A 24,418-nucleotide genomic window follows, 5' to 3' on the forward strand; every position below is an offset into this window, starting at 1 on the left:
AAATCTACCCCTCAACATTTACACATTATGTAATTGGGTCTTTTTTACAAGTTCGATTTTTTTTGTGACCCTTTTACCTAAAAACCTAAAAAAATTTATTAGCTAAATTTGATTGAAAATTTACAAAAAAAAAATGGAAACACTCAAAAATCCAAGATAATTTTCATTCTTTTAAAATTAATACTTAATGTCACAAAAAATTTTACATTAATCACTTAACCTTTCAAAAAAGATAATTTAATCACTGAAATCAGAAAAAAAAAAAACTTAATACATAATTTGGCACTTAAGTTTGACACTTTTTCTAATGTGGTACATGTGTTGTTTTTGGTCTAATTTGGTACATGTATTTGATAAAAGTTATACATTCGGTACCTAAAGGTAAGAATGCTAATTTTTTAGTGTTTAATTCAAGTTTTAGAATTGATTTGATTAAAATTCATAATTAGCTAATAATATTAACAATTAACTTTCACAAAATCAATCCTATAACTTTAATTAAACCTCAATCATCGGACTATATTTAACAAATTAAATAAATTTACAACTAAAACTAAATTTACTCTATTAACAAAATCATGAAGAAAAACTAATAATATAAGCACTTTACTTTCCTCAAATCAATTCTAAAACCGAATTAATCACTCAAATATTACATTAGAAAAGAATATTGATCTCAAACACCAAATAATATATTAAGCTTTTCTTATTCATAAAAGAATGGTAATCGTTGGATCTTATAAGTTTGATTTGCACAAAGAGTGCTTTAGAGGGAGAAAATCGATTAAATAATTATAAATCTTCTACTTTTTTTTGTTTTATTCAACGATGATGTGTCATATTATTATTTCACTAATGATCTATTAAATATTATTTTGTGTATCTTTATTATTATAAAACTCCTAAATGAATTTGATATCATGAGTTAAAAACATAAAAATCAAATCAACAAAAATCCAAAAGGAAAATTAAAATTCAAAATTAGTGTTTTCTTGAGTGATGAAGTTGAGCCAAATGTTTCCTCTACTTGGAGAGGTTTATGAGATAGTGGCCAAGGGTTTTAAATGGGAAGGAGGGGATGGTTCAAATATTCGGTTCAAGTTCGATTTGTGGGTGGGACAATGACCGTTGAAGGATAAACAAAACATGAACCAATCAGAAAATGGTCTCCGATTATATCTCAAATGAGGGTTCGTGGTGGTGCCAATCCCTTGCATGAATAGAGAGGTTGTTAAAGACTCTTGTTGTTGGGGGTTGGAGACTTCTGGTAGATTTTTGGTAGGCTCAGCTTATTATATGCCAGCAAAAATGGAGTTCTATAGCAATAGTGACATGAGGTCCGGAGTGAATCCGTTTTTCATAGGGCTTGCTTAGCTAAAGCACTAACAACATCATCAAATTAGCACTTTTTTATAATGATATATTGCATCTACAAACAATTATGTTAATACAATTTGAAAATAAATGTAAGTATTCATTACTTTAGATGTGACAATTGAATCAAAATCAAAGTTTCTTGTATACATATGAATCACAATTCAAGTTTCACGTGAATAATTACACCAAGTCAAAATTTATGTATTAAATTGCACATTAGACCAAAGCTCATATATAAACTACTTGATATTCATTCCAAAAATAATATTAAAGTTTGGGTTAAAGGGTGGCTATGAATCCTCTGTTGGTAATGCAAAGGGTTGGTGTAACCGCCCAATTTAGACCCTAATCGGAACTGTGGTTTTAGGACCAAAAATCCAAGTCAGAAAAATATTTTAAAATTATTTTCTGTGTTTATTTTGAGTGAATTTATATTTGTGAAATTTTCGTGATTTAATTTTGTCGTTTAGGTGTCTGATTAAATAAAAGGACTTAATCGCGTAAATTCAAAATTTGATGGTTTTAAGTATAAGGGTCAAATTGATGTTGGCTTATTGAGTGGGAGACTTTAAGTTGTAAATAGGCCATTATTAAAATGGGTGAACGTTAATGGACAATAATAAGTGAAAATAAAATGTTTAAAACTAAGGTTAAAAAGGTAAAATAATGTTAAGTTATTATATATCATATAACATAAAAATATATTAAGTTATGTTCATATATCAACATCCACCGAAACCATAAATAAGAAAGAAAAAGAAAACGAACTAGGGTTCGGCCATTTTGCAAGCTAAATTCAAGATCAAGAACAAAGGAAATCAGACTTGGATGGGGGAAAAACAAAAATAGTCGAATAGCCGATTTGTAACGTCCGTCGATATCCGAGGTAAGTCTTTAAGCAATTAAACATGGTTTATTTTGAACATAGAATGATTTACTATGATGATTCAAAATTTTTTAATGTATTAGTATGTTAGCCGAATGAGAAATATTGATGAATCAATGTGATTGAGTTGTATTTGAATGACATCAAAATATCTGGAAGTGTGTATGTGTTACATGGGTTATTGTACGATTCGATATATGAAATGTTGTGGAATGAGTTTATGTTTGTGATATTCGGGCTTTGAGCCTAGCAAGCCTTGTGCTGGTGACTTTGATCGGGCTTTGTGCCTAGCAGGCTTAGTGCTGGTGAATAAATATCAGACCTTGGGTCTAGCAGGCTTTGTGCCGGTGTGTGATTCAGGCTTATGCCTAGCAGGTTTTATACCGGTGATTTATTTTAAGTCTATGTCTATAAGACTTCACATTGATGTGGAAAGTGAGCAAGTAAGTTGATCTAAATGACTTTTATATTTGGCCACATAAGTATGTACATGTGAGGTCATATTGAGTTTGTATATTCGGCTGCTTGTGAAGTTATATTGAACTTGTATATTCAATTTCATATGAGGTTATATTGAATTTGTATATTCGGCCATGTGAGATATTTTATTGAACTTGAACATAGGTTACATGTGATGACAATTTGAACTTATATATTCGGCCATATGAGATAATATAATGAACCTTGTGTATTTGGCTATATAGGTAAGTTTTGTGAGATGATATATTGGATCTTATATATTTTCGATTATATAGGTAAGTATTTATGTGGTGTTATTATTGACCTTGAACATTCGGCCAAGTTAACTTATTTGAGTTAAAGTATAACTTTAATGGTACGATTCGACTTGTATGAAATGATTTGATTATTTACTTGAGTTGTTTAAATTGCTTAAGGCTTACTAAGCTAAGTTGGCTTACTCTATGTGTGTTTTTGTTACTCTGTTTTATAGATTTTGGTTGTAAGTTTCAAGCTCGGAGATCGTGATCGAAGTCATCCACACTATCGTCAACTTTCGGTATTATTAAAAGTTTATTTTGAAACTTATGGCATGTATAGGCTAATATGTATTTTGTTCAACTTTGAATGTGTATATATATTGAGCCATGCGAATATGGCTTATCTTTAAAGTTTGAATTATGTTTGGCAATGGTTTATCTCATTTTGATTTTAATGTTATGTGAAATGAATGAAAAGTATATGTGATTAGTGTTTTATGATTTAGAAATAGCTTGAAAATGATTATTGGATTTGGTTGTACTTAATAAATTGGTCATGGTATGTATAAATGTGGTTAGTCAATTCGGTTATGGTACATGTTTGGTTAATTATAAATGTGAATTCGTATACTAAGCTTGTTTAACGCATATTTTGAATGACATGATATAGGATATGTTTTGTGTTAATGAATAGAATTTAGTTCGGTTTGCATGTAAGTGTATATGTATTTAAAGTGATTAATTGTTTAATATAGATTGTAAGTGAGAAAAAGATATCTACCAAATGAATAGTGATTCGAGTAATAATGTACTATGGGAGTTATATGAATTTTTAATAAGATGTTAATTATATATATTTATATACATGTACATGTTGTGTATTCAATGAAGCTTGACATAATGGTTTGGTTTATAATGAAAGTATTTGCGTTTGAATATTTTTGCTAATGAATAAATGATTTGTGATAAATATTATTCAATTGAAGATATGCGTATGATTATTGGGTTGGAATTATGTTTGTTTGAATGCCATGGATATGGTTTAAATTTGAGGTATGATTCGTAATGACAATGTGATTAATAGTGCATGTATTATATTTAATTAGCCATGTGCTTAATATGTATGAATATGACTTGCATGAATATGTGAATGTTTGGGATTATGTTTTTATTCAGTAATGCCTCATAATCCTAATCCGGCGACGGATACGGGTTAGGGGTGTTACAGTTGGTGTTAGTGGGTATATCCCATATTGGTTAAATACAAGCTATTAAGAGTTTTTATATAATTGTACTTCTTACTCTTATTGAGCAATTGGGCCATAGGCTTATCACATTTTTTTTCAAGAGTCTTATTTTTTCCACATAGTTACTGTCCGAAAAATCTAGGAATTTTTGGTTGTTCGGACAAAAATAGTGGGGGTATTTTCAGTGCTTTTTTTTACTTCTTTGCCCCTGCCTTTTTATTATTTTCCCCTTATGTTAACATTCCTCTCCTCCGCTTTCTGTTTGCGATTTCTTTATAAATTGTCCTTTTTTTTCCTTAATCACTTTAGAGAAAATTATGTCTACAAGTTTGGGTTTTAAGCGGGATCGACTATGACCCCTCCAAACTTTCCTACGAATTGTTCCTACCATAATTTCCTGATAAGAGCAACACTAATCAAGTTCCATCTTCCATATTCGAGTGTACGAATATCGAAGGACTGTGTTAACCTTGGAGGATGAGATCCGTTACATGATTACACCGATCAGGGTGAATTCGTTTCTAAGACGATAGATTTACCACGATGCAATAATTTTTGATTTCATATTTCGTTATTTATTTTCCAGTAAGTGCTAACAGATTTGTTTTGCAATAACTTATTTCCAACATCCTCTTGCTCATTGCCCAAACAGGTCTTATACATCACAATTTACAAACTACGTACACATTTGAGTTGGCTCGTGGCTCATAGCTCGTGGTGTTTTGTAATTTGATTTGGAAAACAGAGGCCATTCACGGTGATCCCACCATCAACAAAAATAAGCTGCCCTGTTACATATGAAGTCGCCGGTAGGCACAAGAAAGCAACCATAACCGACACTTCCTTCGGCTCGCCAGCCCGTCCTAATGGTGTTCGACTTATGATTGCATTTATTCCTTCTTTATCTTCAGAAAACTGCAAAAATAATATATCAATGTATCTATTATGTCTATAGTTGTCTAGTTATGATCAAAACTAAATGTTGAGTCCTAATAAATGTAACACAAAGTTATTTGGATTTGATTAGAAATAAGTTCAAAATCTTTTTTATCATTATCGAGTCAAACTATCGAGCCCACTAATTTGAATATCTTAATTATTTAAAAGTTTAATCAAGTTTTTAGGGTAAATTGCACCCAAAGTCACTAAACTATAGTAAGTTTACGTTTTAGTCACCCAACTTAAAAAAGTTACAAAATGATCACTAAACTATTCAAAAGTTTTTATTTTAGTCACTGGGCTGTTAAAATAGTTGTTGTATAGGTTTCTCTGTTTGCGCCGCTTGCACCAATCGAAAGTTCTCCTTCCCCTTCTTTTCTACAATTCAACTTTTTTTTTTTGCCATGAAACAGCTTTGAAAATCACGAATCTACAAACCAAAATCCAAACAACTTTCTTCTCCGATCTCCGACACTGACCGCTAGATCGACTTGGATCCAAGGTATGTTCTTCTACTCATCAATGGGTACTGACCCACTGTACCAATCATCAAATCGTCGCTTGGAGCTTCTTAGCCGATTTTTTTTTGTAAAAAAAAAACTTAACAACCTCTTGACTTATATCAAATTTTTTAATAGTTTAGTAACTTAAATGAAAACTTTCAAATAGTTTAATGACCATTTTGTAACTCTTTGAAGTTGAGTGACCAAAACGTAAATTTACTAATTTTTTAATGACCTTGGGTGTAGTTTACCCTTTTTTTTTAATTATTAGTAATTAAAAAATCTCAATCCAATCTTGAGCTTCTAACATTAATTATAGATTTTGTTTCAATAATATTTCAATGACTTAGAAAAAAAAGAGAATTACATAGTTTGAATTCAAGAATAAGAATCGAGTCCATTTCATATTAGGTGAACAAGTCTAATCAAGTAAGTTCGAGTAAACTTTAAAAATGAAATTCAATCAAGCTCGAACCGGGTTTTGAAATTTCAGTTGAACTCAAGCTCCTTACGGCACGAGTTCGTTCAAGACCGATTACAAGTTTATTGGGACGGAGGGAGTGTAAAAGATAAGCATAAGGAAGAGTTTCTTACACGTTGAGAGAGGGGAGTTTTGATGAGTGCTGGTGCAATGGTATTAACCCTAATATTATCTCCTGCCCAGTCACAAGCTAAGAATTTCGAAAGATGATCCATGGCCACTGCAACAAAATCAGACAATTTTAGAGGGGCTAAAGTACAAATTTTCCATTTGAAAGGGCCAAGGCTTTACTTACCACCTGCTTATATCTGTGGTTAATTGTATTGAACATTCTCAAATTATCACTAAGATTTTAAATTGGTCTTTGAACAAAAAAAATATTTTAATTGAGTTTTCAAAGTATTAGTATTATATTAATCAAGTCTTTTCGTCAGTTTGGCTATCAATTTAGGCATTAAATAATAGCTCAGATCTGACATGGTGCATATTTAAAACATATGAATCAAATTGGAAACACATTAGATTCAAGTTGTTTGCACATAATTAAAATTGAACCATACGTTTTAAATATGCTCTACACTATATTTGAGCTGGCAATTAACACCTAAGCTACTAGTTAGGTTGTCAGAAGGATCTTATTGATATGATAGTGATATTTTAAAGACTCGAAAAGAAAGTTTTGAAGTTCTAGGGCCAATTTAAAATCTAGAGTACAATTTGAGTACACCTTGAACTTGATAACACTCCAACTTTGGTCTCTAAACTTTTTTTTGGTCCATATTAGTCCCTGAACATGACATCTTTCCTCAATCTAGTCCTCAAACTTGGATTCTGTTAGGGCATGATGGTGTGGAACTCTAATATTGGTCCCTAAACTTGTAGCTTTAAGAATTTATACAATTTTTTAATTTTCTTAGGTGATGACATGACACAATCTTAAAGTCGTACATTATCACACCTTAATTGAACTAAGTTCATGGACCAAATAAGAAAAAAAGATTACTAAGTTTTGGGACTAATGTGGACCAAAAAAGTTTCAAGGACCAAATTGAAAAATACCAAGTTCAAAGACTAAATATTGTTTTATCCCAAAAAAATAAATAATACACAATATGTAAAAAAATAATTTCATAAATATAAAACGTGTAGAATATTACCTTTGTTGACTCCATATATAGACATATTAAATACAGGTAATGTACCAGCAATAGAAGAAATAAACACAACGCTTGCAGCGGCGGAAGCTTTCAGAAGGGGATGTGCCAATACACTAATGTTATAAGCAGATTCGAAGTTGGTGCTCGTCAAAAATGAAACATCTTCCGCCGTGTAATCTGTCACCATTTTCCCTATATTCGTTCCCACGTTATTTATCTGCAAATTTTACGAGTTCAATTCAAATCCAAATTTTTATTAATTTTATATAAACATAGGTTAAATTCCATGGGAGGTCCCTGCATAATTGTGACTAGATTAATTTAGTCCTATTATTAAATGAATCAATTTAGTCCCTTTAGTACAAAAAGAATTCATTTGCACTTCAATTCCAAACAAAATGTTTCATTTACAAAACCATAAAAAATTAAAAATATTAAATCTGTTAAATTGTAAATTATATTTTTTAAAACAGTAGATGTTATATCTATTTCAATTAGGCCTTAATTGATTCTTTTTAATAATATAGGATCTAAATTGATCCATTTAATAGTAGAAGGACTAATTTAATCAAGTTTTTATAATAGTGGGACCTCTTAGATACATTCAACTATAAACATATTAAAAATAAAAATCCTCCTAATAACATAACTTCGTAAAAGAATAATATTGAAAACATCTCACTTTCAAGATAGTTTTGTTAATTGATTGGATTGGGTTAGTACAAGCTTTAAATTTTTGAGTTATTTTGGTTTTGTGTGAATTTTAGTTGTACATTATTTCATATTAGAGTTATTTCAATTTTGATTTATTTTGGGTTTGTGTCATTTAAGGAAAAAGCTCGGGTTTTGTGTGTTGAATCATTATGGATTTGGGTCCTTTTAGGTTATTTTAGCTTGAGGTCAATTTGGCTTCAAAGTGTTGAATTTTTTTATTGTTAAATTGAACATATTCAAGTAGAATGGATCGAGTTTTCATATTTAAGTAAAATTTGATGGGACTATAATTGCAAAACCCAACCCAAAATATTATGACCAAAAAATGGGTCTAGACAAAAAAAATAGACCTATTTAAAATATGGGCCTTGCTCAGGCTCAAGCATTCAAGACCCGTGCTCAACTCAACTCATTATCTATGTTTGTATTATTTATTATATTATGAAATTTACAACACAAAAAAAATAAATCTATAGTAATATATAATACTAAAAACATTAAAAATATTAATATGTTTATATATAAAATTTTATTAAATGCAAAAAAAATAAAACTATTAAATATTAAATAAAAATAATATAAATATTTTTCAAAATGATTAAAATATAATATGAGCATGCTAGGGTAAAATTTTAGGCCCATATTTTTTTGCTAGGTTCGATTTGAACAAGTATAAAATATATCAATATCATGTTTAAGCCCAGCCCAGCCCAAACTCAACCCGACCCTCCCAGCCATCAACACCTCTAACCTTACCCACAATTTACTTGGTGTATATTATATTTGATCTCCCTTGAAAAAAAAAATTGATTCTATAAGGTTACAATTATCATTAATTTTTGGGTAAACTATACTGTAGCCACTCAACTATTATTTTTTTTCTTTTTTGGTCACCAAACTATTTTGAATTTTCGAGTGTTTTTACTTTTACGTTAGCTAGCTAGTGACAAATAATCACAAAATTAAATAGTTAGGTGACCATTTTGTAATTTTTCATTGTTGAGTGACCAAAAACAATTTACTAATAGTTGGATGGTCATTTTGTAACTTTCTATAATTGAGTGAACGAAAAAAAAATCATAGTTGGGTGAAGTCAATTGTAATTTACCCTTAACTTTTTGATGAAATGGATTAAAATTACTTTATTAACCCCAATTAAGATTAAATGACAAGATCTAGCTTGAATATTAGAGCACAAGTAATCAAAAGATTTAAACAAGCCTATCTCGAGGATGAATTTGCAATATATCCATGCACATAAATATTTGCAGTAATTTACCAGGATGTTAAGCTTCCCATTCAACTTAGAAGAAACCGTGTTTAGTAGATTTTCCCTTTGAGCTTGATTCGAAACATCACACACTGAACCAGTAACTCGTAAACCCTTTGCCTTCCATTCGAGTAAGCAATCATTGAGCTCAGTTTCAGTTCGAGAACATGTATGCACAATCGCTCCGAATGCAGCTAATTCCTCTACGATTGCATGCCTGATCATCATCGTATTAATTGCACTATACTTGGTTTGTCACATTCACATAAAAACAAACACGTTGAAGACAATAATAATAACGAAAAAAAAAAAGAGTAATCATTTCGTGTGGATTTCCACTAGATTCTCATCAAATCTGTGTCTCAACCAGAAAATAAGATTATCCCTTTTAAGTGTGTTGTTGTGTTTTAGTTATTTTTCTCTTATTTTTATGAGTAAATTATATTTAACGTGATTAAATCATTAGTAAATTTACATTTTGATTACTGAATTTCAAAAGTTACAAAATGGTTAATGAATTATTCGAAAGTTTTCATTTTAAGTTACTGAGCTATTAAAATCGTTGTTGTATGACATTCTCTTTTCGCATTGCCTATATCATTCGAAAACTTTTTTTCCCCTTTTATTCTACAGTTCAATTTTTTTTATATAAAACAACTTTAAATGTCACGAATTTTAAATCGACTTGGATTCAATGTATGTTTTTCTCCTCATCAATAGATACTGATCCACATACCAATCGACAAATTGTCACTTAAAACTGAATTTCAAAAGTTACAAAATGGTTAATAAATTATTCGAAAGTTTTCATTTTAAGTTACTGAGCTATTAAAATCGTTGTTGTATGACATTCTCTTTTCGCATTGCCTATATCATTCGAAAACTTTTTTTCCCCTTTTATTCTACAGTTCAATTTTTTTTATATAAAACAACTTTAAATGTCACGAATTTTAAATCGACTTGGATTCAATGTATGTTTTTCTCCTCATCAATAGATACTGATCCACATACCAATCGACAAATTGTCACTTAAAACTCGTTAGTCGAACTTTAAAAAAAAACCTAATAACCCAAAAATAATAACCAACTTTTAACTTTTTAAAATTAAATAATCAAAATGTAAATTTATTAATAGTTTTGTCACATTAGGTATAATTTACCCTATTTTTATCTAATAGGAAAGGAAAGTACCCGATGCCTTTGGTACCACCGGTGACAAGTGCAGTCATGCCTTGAAGACTCCATCTTTTGTCTTTGCTACACCCCTCTGCTTCTCCCATTTTGCTTACCTTTCTCACCTTCCTTTTTTATGGTGCTTCATATAAATGTGTATATATGTACATATGGCTGGATGGATAATATGCGTTAAATCAGAATTGTTTTCAGCCACAGCAATCAAATCAAACGAGATATCAAGGTTAAATGCTGTCATTATTTTACAAAAGTTATGAATTTAATCCCTATACTTTTATATGATCATTTTTAGCTATTGTACTCTCCAAATTTTAATATTTTTTCAGTCCTTACCAAATAGTAACTATTATATTCATCAAGTAAAGTTATGTTATTTCTAAAATTCGATGCCCCAAAATATATTATCATATGTGTAATGTCATGTTAGTTTATTATATCTACATAAAAATCTAGTTAGTGTATTAACGACTCTCATTTGTGTCAAGATTGAAATTTTAAAATATGAAAAGAATAAGGGCTTAGAAAGACCCAATTAAAGAAAATAGACTAAATCTATGACTGTACGCATAGTGCATAACCAGCAATTGAATTTAATCAAACAAATTTAAAACTAAAATTGATCCATTCGAAATGCAGGGACTAAATTGTTTTATAGATAAGAAAGGCTACTCACCACCCTTGGTTTTTCAAATTGTTAATAATGGTGTCCACTGGTAATGATTAATAAGTAAAGTATCAAAGTTCTTGTCGTACACGTTTCAAAGTTTCATTAACAGTGGTAAGTAGCTTTAACATCGATAAATTAAGGGTAAATTACATAATTATTAGTATTTTTTTCTATCATTTAATTATGAAAAGTTACAAAATTATTACTTAGTAAATTTCATTTTTTGTTACCCAACCATGAAAATATACAAAATGATCACCTAACCATTCATTTTTTTTTGTCACCAACTAGCTAATGGTGGTGGCTTTTAAAATTGGCATAGTAACTATTTTAACCCTTAATATTTATACATTGAGTTAATTTAGTCTTGATTTTAAAAAATCTAACTCTCAACATTTACACATTATGTAATTTGGTCTTTTTTACAAGTTTTATTTTTTTGTTTTTTGTGACCCTTTTACTTGAAAAGCTAAAAAAATTTAACAGTTAAATTTGATTGAAAATTTACAAAAAAAAATGGAAACACCCAAAAATCCAATAGTAATTTTCATTCTTTTAAAATTAATACTCAATGTCACAAAAAAATTGCATTAATCGCTTAATACATAATTTGGTACTTAAGTTTGATATTTTTTTCTAATGTGGTACCTGTGTTGTTTTTTTGTTTAATTTGGTACATAAATTTAACAAAAGTTATACATTTTGGTACCTGAAGGTAACAATGTTAATTTTTTTTAGTGTTTAATTCAGGTTTTAGAATTGATTTGACTAAAATTCATAATTAGCTAATAATATCAACAATTAACTTTCGTAAATCAATCCTAAAACTTTAATTAAACCACAGTCATCGGACTGTATTTGACAAAATATATGCAAAATTAAATAAATTTACAACTAAAACTAAATTTACTCTAACAAAATCATGAAGAAAAACTAATAATATAAGCACTTAACTTTCCTTAAATCAATTCTAAAATCCGAATTAAACACTAAAAATTAACAGCATTATCTTTGGGTATCAAAATATATAATTTTGTCAAATACAAGTACCAGATTAAATAAAAAAATATAACACAAATATTATATTAAAAAAAGAATACCGATCTTGAATACCAAATGATAGATTAAGCCTTTCTTATCCATAAAAGAGTTGTTACCGTTGGATCTTATAAGCCTGATTTGCAGCAAAGCGTGCTTAGAGGGAGAAAAATCGATTAAATAATTATAAATCTTCTACTATTTTTTTATTTTATTCAATAATGATTTGTCGTATTATTATTCAATAACGATGTATTAAATATTATTTTGTGTATCTTTAATATTATAAAACTTCTAAATGAATTTGATATCATGAGTTAAAAAAAATATAAATTGAATCAACAAAAGAATCCAAAAACAAAATTAAAATTCAAAATTAATGTTTTAAACTAATTTGAAATTTACTCTATGTGTGTGGATGATATACAACCATGCATGCACATAGTGATAGTGTACGTGTGTGTGGATGATATGCTGAATATCATTTTTCATTTTAAAGAAATTAATGGTCGGTAGGGTGGCCCCATATATTCCTAAAGTAGAAAATTTTCCATTAGGGTTAATTTGTAATTGATAAAATTTAAAATTAATAATGGTAAAAATTATATCTTAGTCTTCTTAAAAATATAAAGAAAATTAATTTAATCCTTTAAAAATATAAAGATATAAACTATTAAAATAATAAATTATTTTTACTATCATAAAAATATATAATTTAATTTCACCCTATTTTCTCAATCCATTTTGATTAATATTTATTTCCATAATTCACAGTAATTTTTTTCCTTTTATCAATATATATATATATATATATATATATATATATTAAAAGCTACTATTTTTAAAGCTATATTTTTAACCACTCACATAGTGGGTGTATGAAATAATTTGTGGATTTTGTCCAATAAAAAAATGTATTATAGAGGTAAAAGTATCATGGGTGCTTCAGTATTAGGAATTAAATTACATTTTTTCTTTTTATTCAAAAATGGATAAATTAATATTTGTGCGTTGATCAAAGAACAAGTCCTTTCTGTTAAAATTTTTGTCTATTTGTACTATTAAAAACTAACATAGCTGACAAAATAACTAGACAATAACATGTGGCATGCTATGTGTACCTCATGTTGACATATAGGGATATGTTTTTAACAATAGAAATAGATGAAATTTTTAACAAAATGACAAGTTTGATCTAATGCATAGGGATTAATCTATCTATTTATTGAGTAGAGGAGGCAAAATGCAATCCAACTTCTGATATAGGGGCATCTATGATGCTTTTACTCATTGTGGATTTTGCAAGTTGGTTGGATGTTTCAATAATTTTGAAAGATTTAGCTCAATTGACGTGGTTGTTATTGTTGCAATAACTTGGAGGATGTGAAATCAAGTGCGCTAAAGCATGTCATTCTCCCAGTTACACTAGATTATGGTAAATACTCACGATGTTGGTAAAAAAAATTATATAAAATGTATTAATAAAAAAATTCATAAAAAATTCAATGAGATATTGGTTGAAATGATAAATTTGAGGTTTGGAGAAAATACGTGTCTTAAGTTGAACACTAGTTTTTAACAATATAAATAGACGGAATTTTAACAGAAATTACTCTTTGATTTAATGTTTAGGACTAATTTACTCATTTTTAAAAATATTAAATATTATTCTAAAAAAAATATCAAACATTATATGAATTCAATCTCATTTGTTTCTTATTTTTCTTTTCTAATTCTAATCTAATTGCAACAAGCAATGCTTCAAAGGAAAAAAAAATGGTTAAGTCGATTAATCGACTGACATTAAGTCAGTTCAGTTAGGTCAATTTTGATAATCTAAAAAGGTTGATTCAAATTTTTTTGATTATGGTTATTTTGGAATTGAATGGTAAAAGTTGTATTATTTGTTAAACAATAAATATTAACTCTATTATAATATAACATTATTTGATCCAATAACTTGGAAAGTACATTTGAGTTGCCTCATGGCTCATGGTGTTTCCTAATTTGCTTTGGAAAGTAGATGCCATTCACTGTCATCCCACCATCAACACAAATAAGTTGCCCTGTTACATAGGTAGCTGCCGGTAGGCACAGGAAAGCCACCATCGCCGACACTTCCCCTGGCTTTCCGAACCGAGCTAATGGTGTTCGGCTCATGGTTGTCTCTAATAATTCTTTATTACCTTCAAAATACTGCAAAAGAAAAAGGAAAGGGAAAAAAGTACAATAAAATTTTATCAGTGTACATATTATGTCCATTTCAACTCGAAAAGAAAATTAATTCTTTTCAATTATTGTCGAGTCGAGCTGATTTGAATATCCTCAAGGGTGGGAGGGGGGAGGGGGAGGAATTAAGTTCGGGGGCGAAGTTAGAAAACTTTTTTAGGGGTGTCGAAATTATATTGTAATTTTTACGATAGTAAAAATACAATTTCATCATTTTAATAGCATATATCTTTATAATTTTTAAAAGATCAAATCAATTTTTTATTATTTTTAGAGGTCAAAGTGCAATTTTATCACTACTAATTTAAAATTTTATAAATTATAAACAACCTAAAACTGTAATTTTCATTTTAGGGGAGTGTGCCCCCGGCTCCATCCTTGAATGTATTAATGCTCGACTCAAGTATACAAGTTTAATAAGCTCTTCATTTGTTTTATATTTTAGCTAGCAACCGATAAATCTTAATTCGAACTCGAACTCGAGCTTGAGCATAAATACTTGAATTTGAATTCAAGTATAGGAATCAAACAAATTTCTAACAAAATGAACAAAGTCTAATCAAGCAAATTCGGATATTTATCTCGAATTTAAGTTTAAACTTTAAAAACAAAATTCAATCCAAATCAAATCAAATTTTAAATTTTAAATCAAACTCACGCTTCATACTAGTAAAAAATATAAAAGGTAGACATAAGGAAGAGCATTCAAGGTAAAGTGTGGGGAGTTTTGATCACCCCCGGGGTGACAATATTAACCCTAATATTATCTCTTGCCCAATCACATGCCAAGAATTTTGCAATTTGGTTCATGGCCCCTACAACAAAATCACACAATTTTATACTTATATATACACATATACATGTATTTATACAAAAATAATAGGGTTAATCGCATCAAACATATTCAAATTATCACCTTTATTTTAAATTGATTTCTAAACTTCGAAATGTTTTAGCTTAATCCTCGAATTAGTACTTCAGATTCTAGTTATCTACGTAGTGGGTATATATCTGTTTACAATTTCATTAATGTGTTTTAAATAAATTTCGTGTTTGATTTGAACTAGCATTTGATGCTCAAGTTAATGGCGAAATTGAAGGAATACCAGATTAATAAATCTCACAAATATATATAATATGAATAGAACCTAGGAAATGTTACCTTTGTTGGCTCCATATATAGGCATAAGATATGCAGGTGTTATACCAGCAATTGAAGAAATAAAGACAATGCTTCCAGCACCTGAAGCTATCAAAAGGGGATGTGCCAATACACTGATGTTATAAGCCGATTCGAAGTTGGTGCTCGTCAAAAACGAAACATCTTCCGTCGTGTAATCCATCACCGTTTTCGCTATATTCGTCCCCACATTATTTATCTGCAAATTTTACTCACCGTCACAATTCAGATATGTTGATGCATAGCTTACAGTGTGTATTGCAGTGCGGTTTCAGGTGTTCGACACATCTCTTTTCACACTTTGAAGCAGCAAAACTACAATTGTATATATATGTATATTCATTTAATGAGAGTAGGAAGAGCTTTCAGTAAGAAAGTTTCATTAGATAGAGTTCATATTAAATGTACTTAGGTTAGGTTGTAATTATCCGAAAGTTAGGATAGTTGAGATTTAGTAGTGACATTTTTCTCTAGGCAAGACTCTTGCAAACGTATAATTGCACAACTCTGAGATTAAGCAGTGCTCACATCATGTATCACATCTCACTACCAAACTTTGGATTTATCAAGGTACATCTAGTTTTTAACCGATTCGTAATAGTGTCGAAAACCGATTCGAGCAGACTTGTGCTGATTCGAATTGGGATTTTTATGTATAGAAACCTGGTTGAATTTGATTTAATTTAAGCCTTAAACATCTTACTCTTGTGGTAGATCTCTTAATTGAATGTATTGGGTTAGTTTTACATCGGGTCAATATCGATCAGATTAATTTGATATTTTTCAAGTTAAGATCGTTTCGACTTCGATTTATTCTGGATTGAAGTCGTTTGAGAGAATCGGATCATTTTGGGTTCTAATCACTCTAGGTGTAGACCATTTTGGGTTATTTATTGTGTCGCTTTGATCTCCGATTAATTTGGATTTGGATTTTTGATATTTTTTTAATGGTTAAATTGGATTGGTTTAGGTTGAACAGATCGGATTTTCGATTTCGAAGTTGAAAGCCTATCTCGAGGATTAATTTGCAATATATATCTAAAACATAACTTGATCTTTCATTTGTTAAATATTAATAGTAATTTACCAGGATGTTAAGCTTCCCATTGAACTGAGAAGAAACAGTGTTTAATAGATTCTCCCTTTGAGCTTGATTCGAAACATCACACACCGAACCTGTAACTCGAAAACCCTTTGCTTTCCATTCGAGTAAGCAATCGTTGAGCTCGGTTTCAGTTCGAGAGCATGTATGTACAATTGCTCCAAGTCCAGCTAATTCCTCCACAATTGCATGCCTGATCATATTGACATAAAAACAAACACGTTGAAGACAATATGAAAAACAACAACCTTTCACGTGCATTTCCACTAAATTCATATCAAATCACGTAAATGATACAACTCATTTCATGTCGCGTCGTGTTTTAATTATTTTTCACCAATTTTTATCAAATAAAGAGAGGAAATTACCCGATGCCTTTGGTACCACCGGTGACAAGTGAAGTCATGCCTTGAAGACTCCATCTTTTGTCTTGTCCGTATGGCAACTGATATATATAGACATATATATTCACACAGGGATGAAACCAGAAAATTACTTTAGAGTCAAAGATAATCATAAATTTTCAGAGTATAAATTTATCATTTTTGGGAGCCAATGCGGTCTAATATATCTATTATATCGTTCTAAAATATGACATATATTAATATTTAAAATTAAGACTAAATTGACACTATTTTCAAAAAGACTAAATCAAAATTCTAACATTTTTGGGAAAGAAAATATAGTGTATAATAAGCAAAACAAAATTCTCGTTTTAAGGGGTTAAAGCCTCTCCCTTGTCCATATATAAGTGTATGGATGATATGCAACGGTCCATATTGTAGGTGTTTTATTATATGATATGTTGTTTTCAGCCATTGAAATTGAAGCCAACCTACTCACCATAAATGGCTAGTGTTTGGTACATATTATTGTCGAGATAAATTCGCATTCAGTATTATTAAGAGTTGGGTGTAGTAGTAAAGATACAAATTCGAATATTGGATATGACTCTCTTAAAAAGGATAATCACAAACCTCGAACATGAATCGTAAAATAAAAAAAAAAAATCAATCTTGAGCCATTTAAGTTTCATTTTGATTTAAATTTTAATCATTTTGGTGTATTTTCCGTCGATGTTGATTTGTATGATGCAATCAAGCTTGAATAAGTTGATACATAATTTTGATACTTTAAGTGTAATTTTTAATTTTTATTTTTAATTTATCCAATTAAAACTATTTCTTAATTTTATTATTTCTCAATCAAAGATATTATTAAAGAAAGAGTAACTTATACAAATGGTCACCCAACTATGCCCGCATTGTTGTTTTGGTCACCTAACTTTAATATTTTCAATTTAGGCACTAACGTTTGAATCCTTTCCTTTTTTGGTCACCCACCATTAAATTGATAACGGAAAGTCTTTTTGTAATTTTTAAAATATCACATTTGATCATCAATACTTACTTATTCTATCAATTTGGTCTCAATTCTAAATAATTCAACAAATATAACCCTTCATATTTACAAATTCTATCCATTTGATCCTCAAACTTCCTAACTAAAGCTTTCAGGTTTTAAAACAGAGGCACTCTACATCTATTAATTGTTTTATTTATGGTTGAAATTATTCAATTAGGTAAATAATCCTTTTTATATTTTTTATTTAGTGCTAGAAATTAACTAAATACCATTAAAAATAATAGAAAATATAATTTGAAAAATATAATATACAATAAATCTATATAAATAATTTAATATTTTTAAAAATAATATTCCACTGCTAGCATAATTGTAGTTTTTAATTAATTTGGTAAATGATTTAACACTAAACCGGATTTTTAGTGATATGTATTGCTTATTGCGGATTTAAAAGTAAAATACAAATAATTAAAATAAATAGAACACATAATAATCTCTTTCAATTTATAAAATTACAAAAATCATTACCAATTAACAAAAGGAACTTCAATTAATTATTTCACATTTTTTTCTTATGAAAAATTAAATGTTCATAATTTTCTCTTATATTGTAAGATAAACTCATTAGTATCGTGAATTGGCTCAAAAAACGGTTAATTAGTTGAGAGAAAAAAATTTGGGGGGGTTACAAATTTATAGATGTGGAATGCCTCTATTTTAAAAGTTGGAAGTTTGATTAGGAAATTTGATGATCAAATTGATAGAATTTGTAAACGTGAAGGGTTAAATTTATTAAATTATTTAGAATTAAGATAAAATTGATAGAAAGTATAAGTATTGAAGACTAAGTATGTTATTATTCCAGTTAGAAAAAGGCTTTTCGTTACCAATTTAACAACGGGTGACTGAAACGGGAACGAATTCAAATATTGGTGCCTAAATTAAAAAGTTTTAAAGTTAGATGATCAAAACAAGAACACGAACATAGTTGAGTGACTATTTGTACAATTTACCTTTAAAAGAAAAGTCCAAAGCAAAGTACAAATGGAAACCAGCAAACTTTTTTTTTTTTGTCACAATATTTGGTACCCGAACTTTTTTATTCACTATTTTGGCAGTTTTTGATTTGTTATATGTCACGTGATAATCTAGAAATTGTGACACGTGGTATTATAATATGAAAAGATGTTTAAATTTTATAAAATTTAAAAAATGAAATTTTATTTAAAAAATTAAACATCAAGATGGAATAAAAATTCATAAATACTAAATTGAAAGAATATTTCAAGTTCAAAAATTAAATGCATATTTAAGCCTTTGAAAATAAAGAAGTACTTAAATTATAAATATTTATAATTTAAGGACAAAGGCAAAGGGCAGATAATAACCCAAAATGTTAGTATAATGGTAAAATTGCATATTGCCTCTCCAATAATTTATGAAGTAATTTTTTGGCTTTGTTCCTTATAAAATTACTGATAACATGAATCAAGTTACATCAAATTAAAGTAAAGAGGTTAAATTTTAAATTTTAACATAGTTGAGATACTAAAAGCACAATTAGACCATTAAAAACATATTTAAATTATGATAAAAGTCTTTAACATTCACAGTTGACAAACATGTCCTCTTATTCATAGCTCATAGCTTAGACATGTCTTATTCATCTCAATTTTCATCCTACATACTTGAGTTCATGGCTCCTTGTTTGTTTCATGATTTACTTAGGAAAGAAGAGGCCATTCACGCTCATCCCACCATCAACACAAATAACCTGCCCTGTTATATATGAAGCCGCCGGTAGGCACAGGAAAGCCACCATAGCTGACACTTCCTTCGGCTGTCCAAGCCGTCCTAATGGTGTTCGGTTTAGGGTAACCTCTAATCCTTCTTTATTAACTTCGAAATACTAGAAAAAGAATACAATAAAATATCGACTTTAAAAATGAAGTTTGATCAAGCTTGAATTGAATTTTGAATTTTGAATTTGAGTCAAACTCAAGCTTGTGGTAGCTTCTTACCACGTATGTTCATTTGAGTTCAATTATAAGTTTCTTGAAACAAAAGTATAAAACATAAGGTTAAACTATACCCGAGATTACTAAATTATTAGTAAGTTTTTGTTTTGATCACTCAACTTAAAAAAGTTACAACATGGTCCCTGAACTATTCGGAATTTTTCATTTAAGCCACTGAGCTATTCGAAAGTTTTCATTTGATGATTAGAGTCGAATATTAAAGAAGAAAGTTGCTTGAATTTTGGTTCAGAAATTTATGATATTCAAAGATGTTCATTAAAAAAAAAAACTGAATTGTAGGAGAAAAGGGGAAGAAAAGCTTTCGATTGGTGTGAACAGAAAAGGTCATATAGCAGTGATTTTAGCATCTCAGTGACTTAAATGAAAACTTTTGAATGATCCAGTGATCATTTTGTAACTTTTTGAAGTTGAATGATCTGATCAAAACGTTAACTTACAAATCTTATAGTGACCTTAGGTATAATTTACTCAAAATATAAAGCATAAGGAAGAGCTTCTTACCTTTTCAAGGAGGGCTGTTTTGACGACCGAAGGTACAATAGCATTAACCCTAATATTATCTCTTGCCCAATCACATGACAAGTATTTCGCAAGCTGGTTCATGGCAGCTACAACAAAAACACATAATTTTACACTCTTATATATAACAAGATATACATAATATAAAGTTAATTACGTCAAACATCGTCAAATTATCACTTAATCTAGAATTTAAATTGCTCCATCAATTTTACAATGCTCCGAATGAGTTTTCAAAGTAATAATATTTTATCAATCAAGTTATTTCATCAGTCTAGCATTAAGTGTCAGCTCAGATTTGATCTTCATTCTAAATTGGTCTCTGAATTTCAAAACTTTCAATAACACGTCAAATCTTAACGAGAGAAAGAAAACCCCAAAATTAAGATTTTTTAGAATAAAAATTAAGATTTTAAAACATCCATTTTAACAATATTTATTTTCTTAATTTTTTCATTTCAAATTATGTCACATATGATCTAATGTGTCATTTATCAGTTAAATTAATTATTTCAATAACAGAAAGACTTAATTGATATAACATTGATAGTTTGGAGATGTGATTAGAATGATTTGAAGTTTAGGGACCAATTTAGAATAAAAGACATAGTTTAAGATGTTTGCTGCAATTAACTCAAATAATAAGTTTAGAAGAAAAAATTACCTTTGTTGGAAGCATATATAGCCCCAAAGTATGCGGGTAATAGACTAGCCATTGAAGACATAAACACAATGCTTCCAGCACCTGAAGCTTTTAAAAGGGGATATGCCAACACACTAATGTTATAAGCCGATTCGAAGTTGGTGCTCGTCAGAAACGAAACATCTTCCGCCGTGTAATCCGTCACCGATTTCGATGTACTCACTCCCACATTATTTATCTACAAATTTTATCCATCATCATAATTTCAGATCCATCGCTTGTCTAACTCTTAATTAGATTTGTCGATTTTATCTGTTTTCGAAAACTCGATTCGATTTAATTATAAAAGGTTAATAGTCCAAATTCAAAGTAATCCGAATTTTAAACTATACGAACTCAAAATAATTCAGCCTAAAAAATTCTAATGATTTAAATTAGAGTTGATCATGGGCCAAGTCAGATTCAAGGCGAGCCTAAACCTGGCCATGCCCAAATATGAGCTTAAAATTTTGCTCAAGTCTGCCCTGCCCATATTTATAAATGGCTAACTGAAGTCTATTTTAGGTCCACCCATATTATTTTTTTAATTTTAAAAAATATATTTATTTTAATATATAATAATTTTATATATTTTTTATTTATTAAAATTATATATAGTCATCTTAACATTTGTTAATGTTTACATTATAGTAGTATTATCTATTATTATAAATTTAAATTTTATGTGGTATAAATTATATAATATATAAAAATAATATAATAAAAACATGACAAACTTTAAAACTCGTGGCCAGTGTCTTCTCTCTTAATGGGCCTACCGAACGCAAAGGATTAGTCATTGGACTCACTCTAATGAATACCTTTGAGAACTAAAAAAAAAAAGGACTAGACCGGGCTCGAGCTTTGAATATTCCAGCCTGAGCTCAACCATATTTTAAACGGGCCTGTTTTTTGGCTCAAACCTTTTTTAAAGCCTAAAATTTTTATTCAAACCCTTCCAAATTTCATATGATTTTTCAGACCTAAACGGGTAACCCAGCCATTAATAAGTCTAATTTAAACCTAAAATGATTTATATTATATTTGAGATCATCGCTGAAAAGAAAAATTCTCTTATTTATTTTGCTAATCACTCTATGTTTTAGATTTTAAAATTTAGATTTAATTATTAATCCCGTTAAAATTCTTCTGTTGAATTCATTGTGTAATATTTTGAAATAAATATATATATATACTTATTTGGTAGCTATATAACAAAAAATTAACGTTGTCATGAACCTAAATTTAACAGAATAATGTTAACGATATTAATAATTGAACTTGTATTTTTATATACTAGAAAAAAAGATGGGTTAAATATTTTAAATATATAAAGAGTAAAAGGAGTTTGAACATTTATAGTAATTTACCAGGATGTTAAGCTTCCCGTTGAATTCAGAGGAAACAGTGTTTAACAGATTCTCCCTTTGAGTTTGATCTGAAACATCACACACCGAACCTGTAACCCGAAAACCCTTTGCTTTCCATTCGAGTAAGCAATTGTTGAGCTCGGTTTCAGTTCGAGAGCATGTATGCACAACCGCTCCGAATCCAGCTAATTCCTCCACAATTGCATGCCTGATCATCAATTGCAGTACTTGGTTTTTCACATTGACATAAAATCAAACATGTTGAAAACAATATGAAAAACAATCATCTTTTACATACATTTCCACTAAATTCATGTCAAATCATGAAAATGAGATAAGCCTCTTCGTGTCGTGTCGTGTGTTAGTTGTTATTCTGAAATTTTTATGAAAGAACGAGAGGAAATTACCCGAGCCCTTTGGTTCCACCAGTAACAAGTGCAGTCATGCCTTGAAGACTCCATCTTGAAGACTCCATTTTGCTAAAAACCCCTGCTTCACCCATTTTGCTTACATTCATATATATATATATATATATATAAAAGTTCACTAAACTATTATTAAGTTTTTTTGCCAAAAAAATATTAATAAGTTTATGTTTTGATCAATCAACTTTAGAAAGTTATAAAATAGTCACAGAATTATTCGAAAATTTTCATTTAATTCTTGCTAATGAGTTCCAAGCGACAATTCGATGATTGGTACAGTAAATCAATACTCATCAACAAATAAATGAACATACTTTAGATCCAAGTTGAATGAATAATCAGTGTCAAAAATCATATAAGAAAATTTACTCAGTGTAGTTTAACCATATATATATACATATATATCCATGGGTGAAACTAAAAATTTCTTTTAGTGGCCAGTGATTAAGTCATATTTTGTATGACAACAATAAATGATTAGAAGAAGTTAAATTATAATTTTACCATATATTAACTTATAATTTTATGAATTTTGAGAGGTTTAAAACAGAAATTTCCCATTTTAAGGGTGAGGTCCCTTCACCCTAAATGTACTCTACTATTATAAAATTCTTAATTTAAATTAATATAACCAACTTTATTTTAAAAATATTTTTATATATATTTTTTCAACGGTCCACATAGTCAATGTTTTATTATATACGTTTGTGTTGGATATTATCATTTTTTCCAGCCATCGATTTTGAAGTCAACAAATAATAAATGTTTTATTTATTTTTACTCCAATAAATATATATATGTCTTTTTCAGAGGCTTATTTTTATGTATATTAGTTTAAAATTTTATTTAGTAAATTAGATGTTATTTATATCCTTTTGTCTTTTCAATTTTAAGATGGTATAATGTCATAAATAGTCCTTACAAGCTCATTAAATTTGATCAATATAGTCCATCCATTTTGCAAGTTCAAAAGTGAATATAACGTTCATCTTAAAATTGTACTTCGTTAACAAGTAAATCTTAAACTTTTCATATTTTATAAATAATCGGATTTCAATACTTTAATTTTAATTTAAAAATAACGGTTTTAAAATATAATTCTAAATCGAAGGAACATGTTGAAATTTTGATAAAATTAAGGACTATATTGAAAATTTTAAGATGAAACTAGTAAATTTTTAAATATAGTTTTGAAGTGGATGGACTAAATTGAAAATGAATTTTTATTGATCATGTATAGTATTATTCCAAGGCGAAGCAAGAAACTTTTTTTTAGGGTGCCGGAGATTTGATCATATTTTTATGAGAACAAAAT

The 24,418-nt window shown here is 29.0% G+C and overlaps 2 protein-coding genes across 4 annotated transcripts in view; both read right to left on the bottom strand.

The window, feature by feature from the left end:
- Positions 1 to 4,845: 4,845 nt before the first annotated feature.
- Positions 4,846 to 24,418, bottom strand: part of LOC108485122 (tropinone reductase homolog At5g06060-like) — an 88,251-nt gene continuing 68,678 nt past the window's right edge. The window contains exons 2-6 of one of the 2 annotated variants that reach the window (XM_017788973.2): positions 10,485 to 10,607; positions 9,303 to 9,510; positions 7,310 to 7,526; positions 6,266 to 6,372; positions 4,846 to 5,144 (exon numbers count right to left, since the gene is read on the bottom strand). In XM_017788973.2, coding sequence (XP_017644462.1) covers positions 4,935 to 5,144; positions 6,266 to 6,372; positions 7,310 to 7,526; positions 9,303 to 9,510; positions 10,485 to 10,573 — 831 coding nt within the window. In that variant the 5' untranslated portion in view covers positions 10,574 to 10,607 and the 3' untranslated portion in view covers positions 4,846 to 4,934. Of the gene's footprint in view, positions 5,145 to 6,199; positions 6,373 to 7,309; positions 7,527 to 9,302; positions 9,511 to 10,484; positions 10,608 to 24,418 lie in introns of those variants that run through there. The other variant, XM_053024477.1, reaches the window with a different exon arrangement.
- Positions 14,079 to 23,228, bottom strand: LOC108484472 (tropinone reductase homolog At1g07440-like). 2 transcript variants are annotated; one of them, XM_053024476.1, is made up of 9 exons: positions 23,086 to 23,228; positions 22,679 to 22,886; positions 21,291 to 21,507; positions 20,602 to 20,715; positions 19,818 to 19,967; positions 17,072 to 17,132; positions 16,689 to 16,896; positions 15,584 to 15,800; positions 14,079 to 14,388 (listed from the first exon to the last, which is right to left on the bottom strand). In XM_053024476.1, exons 1-9 carry the CDS (start codon positions 23,193 to 23,195, stop codon positions 14,381 to 14,383), a joined length of 1,293 nt encoding a protein of 430 aa, XP_052880436.1. In that variant the 5' UTR covers positions 23,196 to 23,228; the 3' UTR covers positions 14,079 to 14,380. The 2 variants fall into 2 exon arrangements, with proteins under 2 accessions (XP_052880436.1, XP_017643755.2); XM_017788266.2 differs by lacking the exons at positions 14,079 to 14,388; positions 15,584 to 15,800; positions 16,689 to 16,896; positions 17,072 to 17,132 and having other exon boundaries at positions 19,629 to 19,977; positions 20,609 to 20,715.

The sequence above is a fragment of the Gossypium arboreum genome, chromosome 13, assembly GCF_025698485.1.
Source record: "Gossypium arboreum isolate Shixiya-1 chromosome 13, ASM2569848v2, whole genome shotgun sequence".
NCBI classification, from domain to species: domain Eukaryota; kingdom Viridiplantae; phylum Streptophyta; class Magnoliopsida; order Malvales; family Malvaceae; genus Gossypium; species Gossypium arboreum.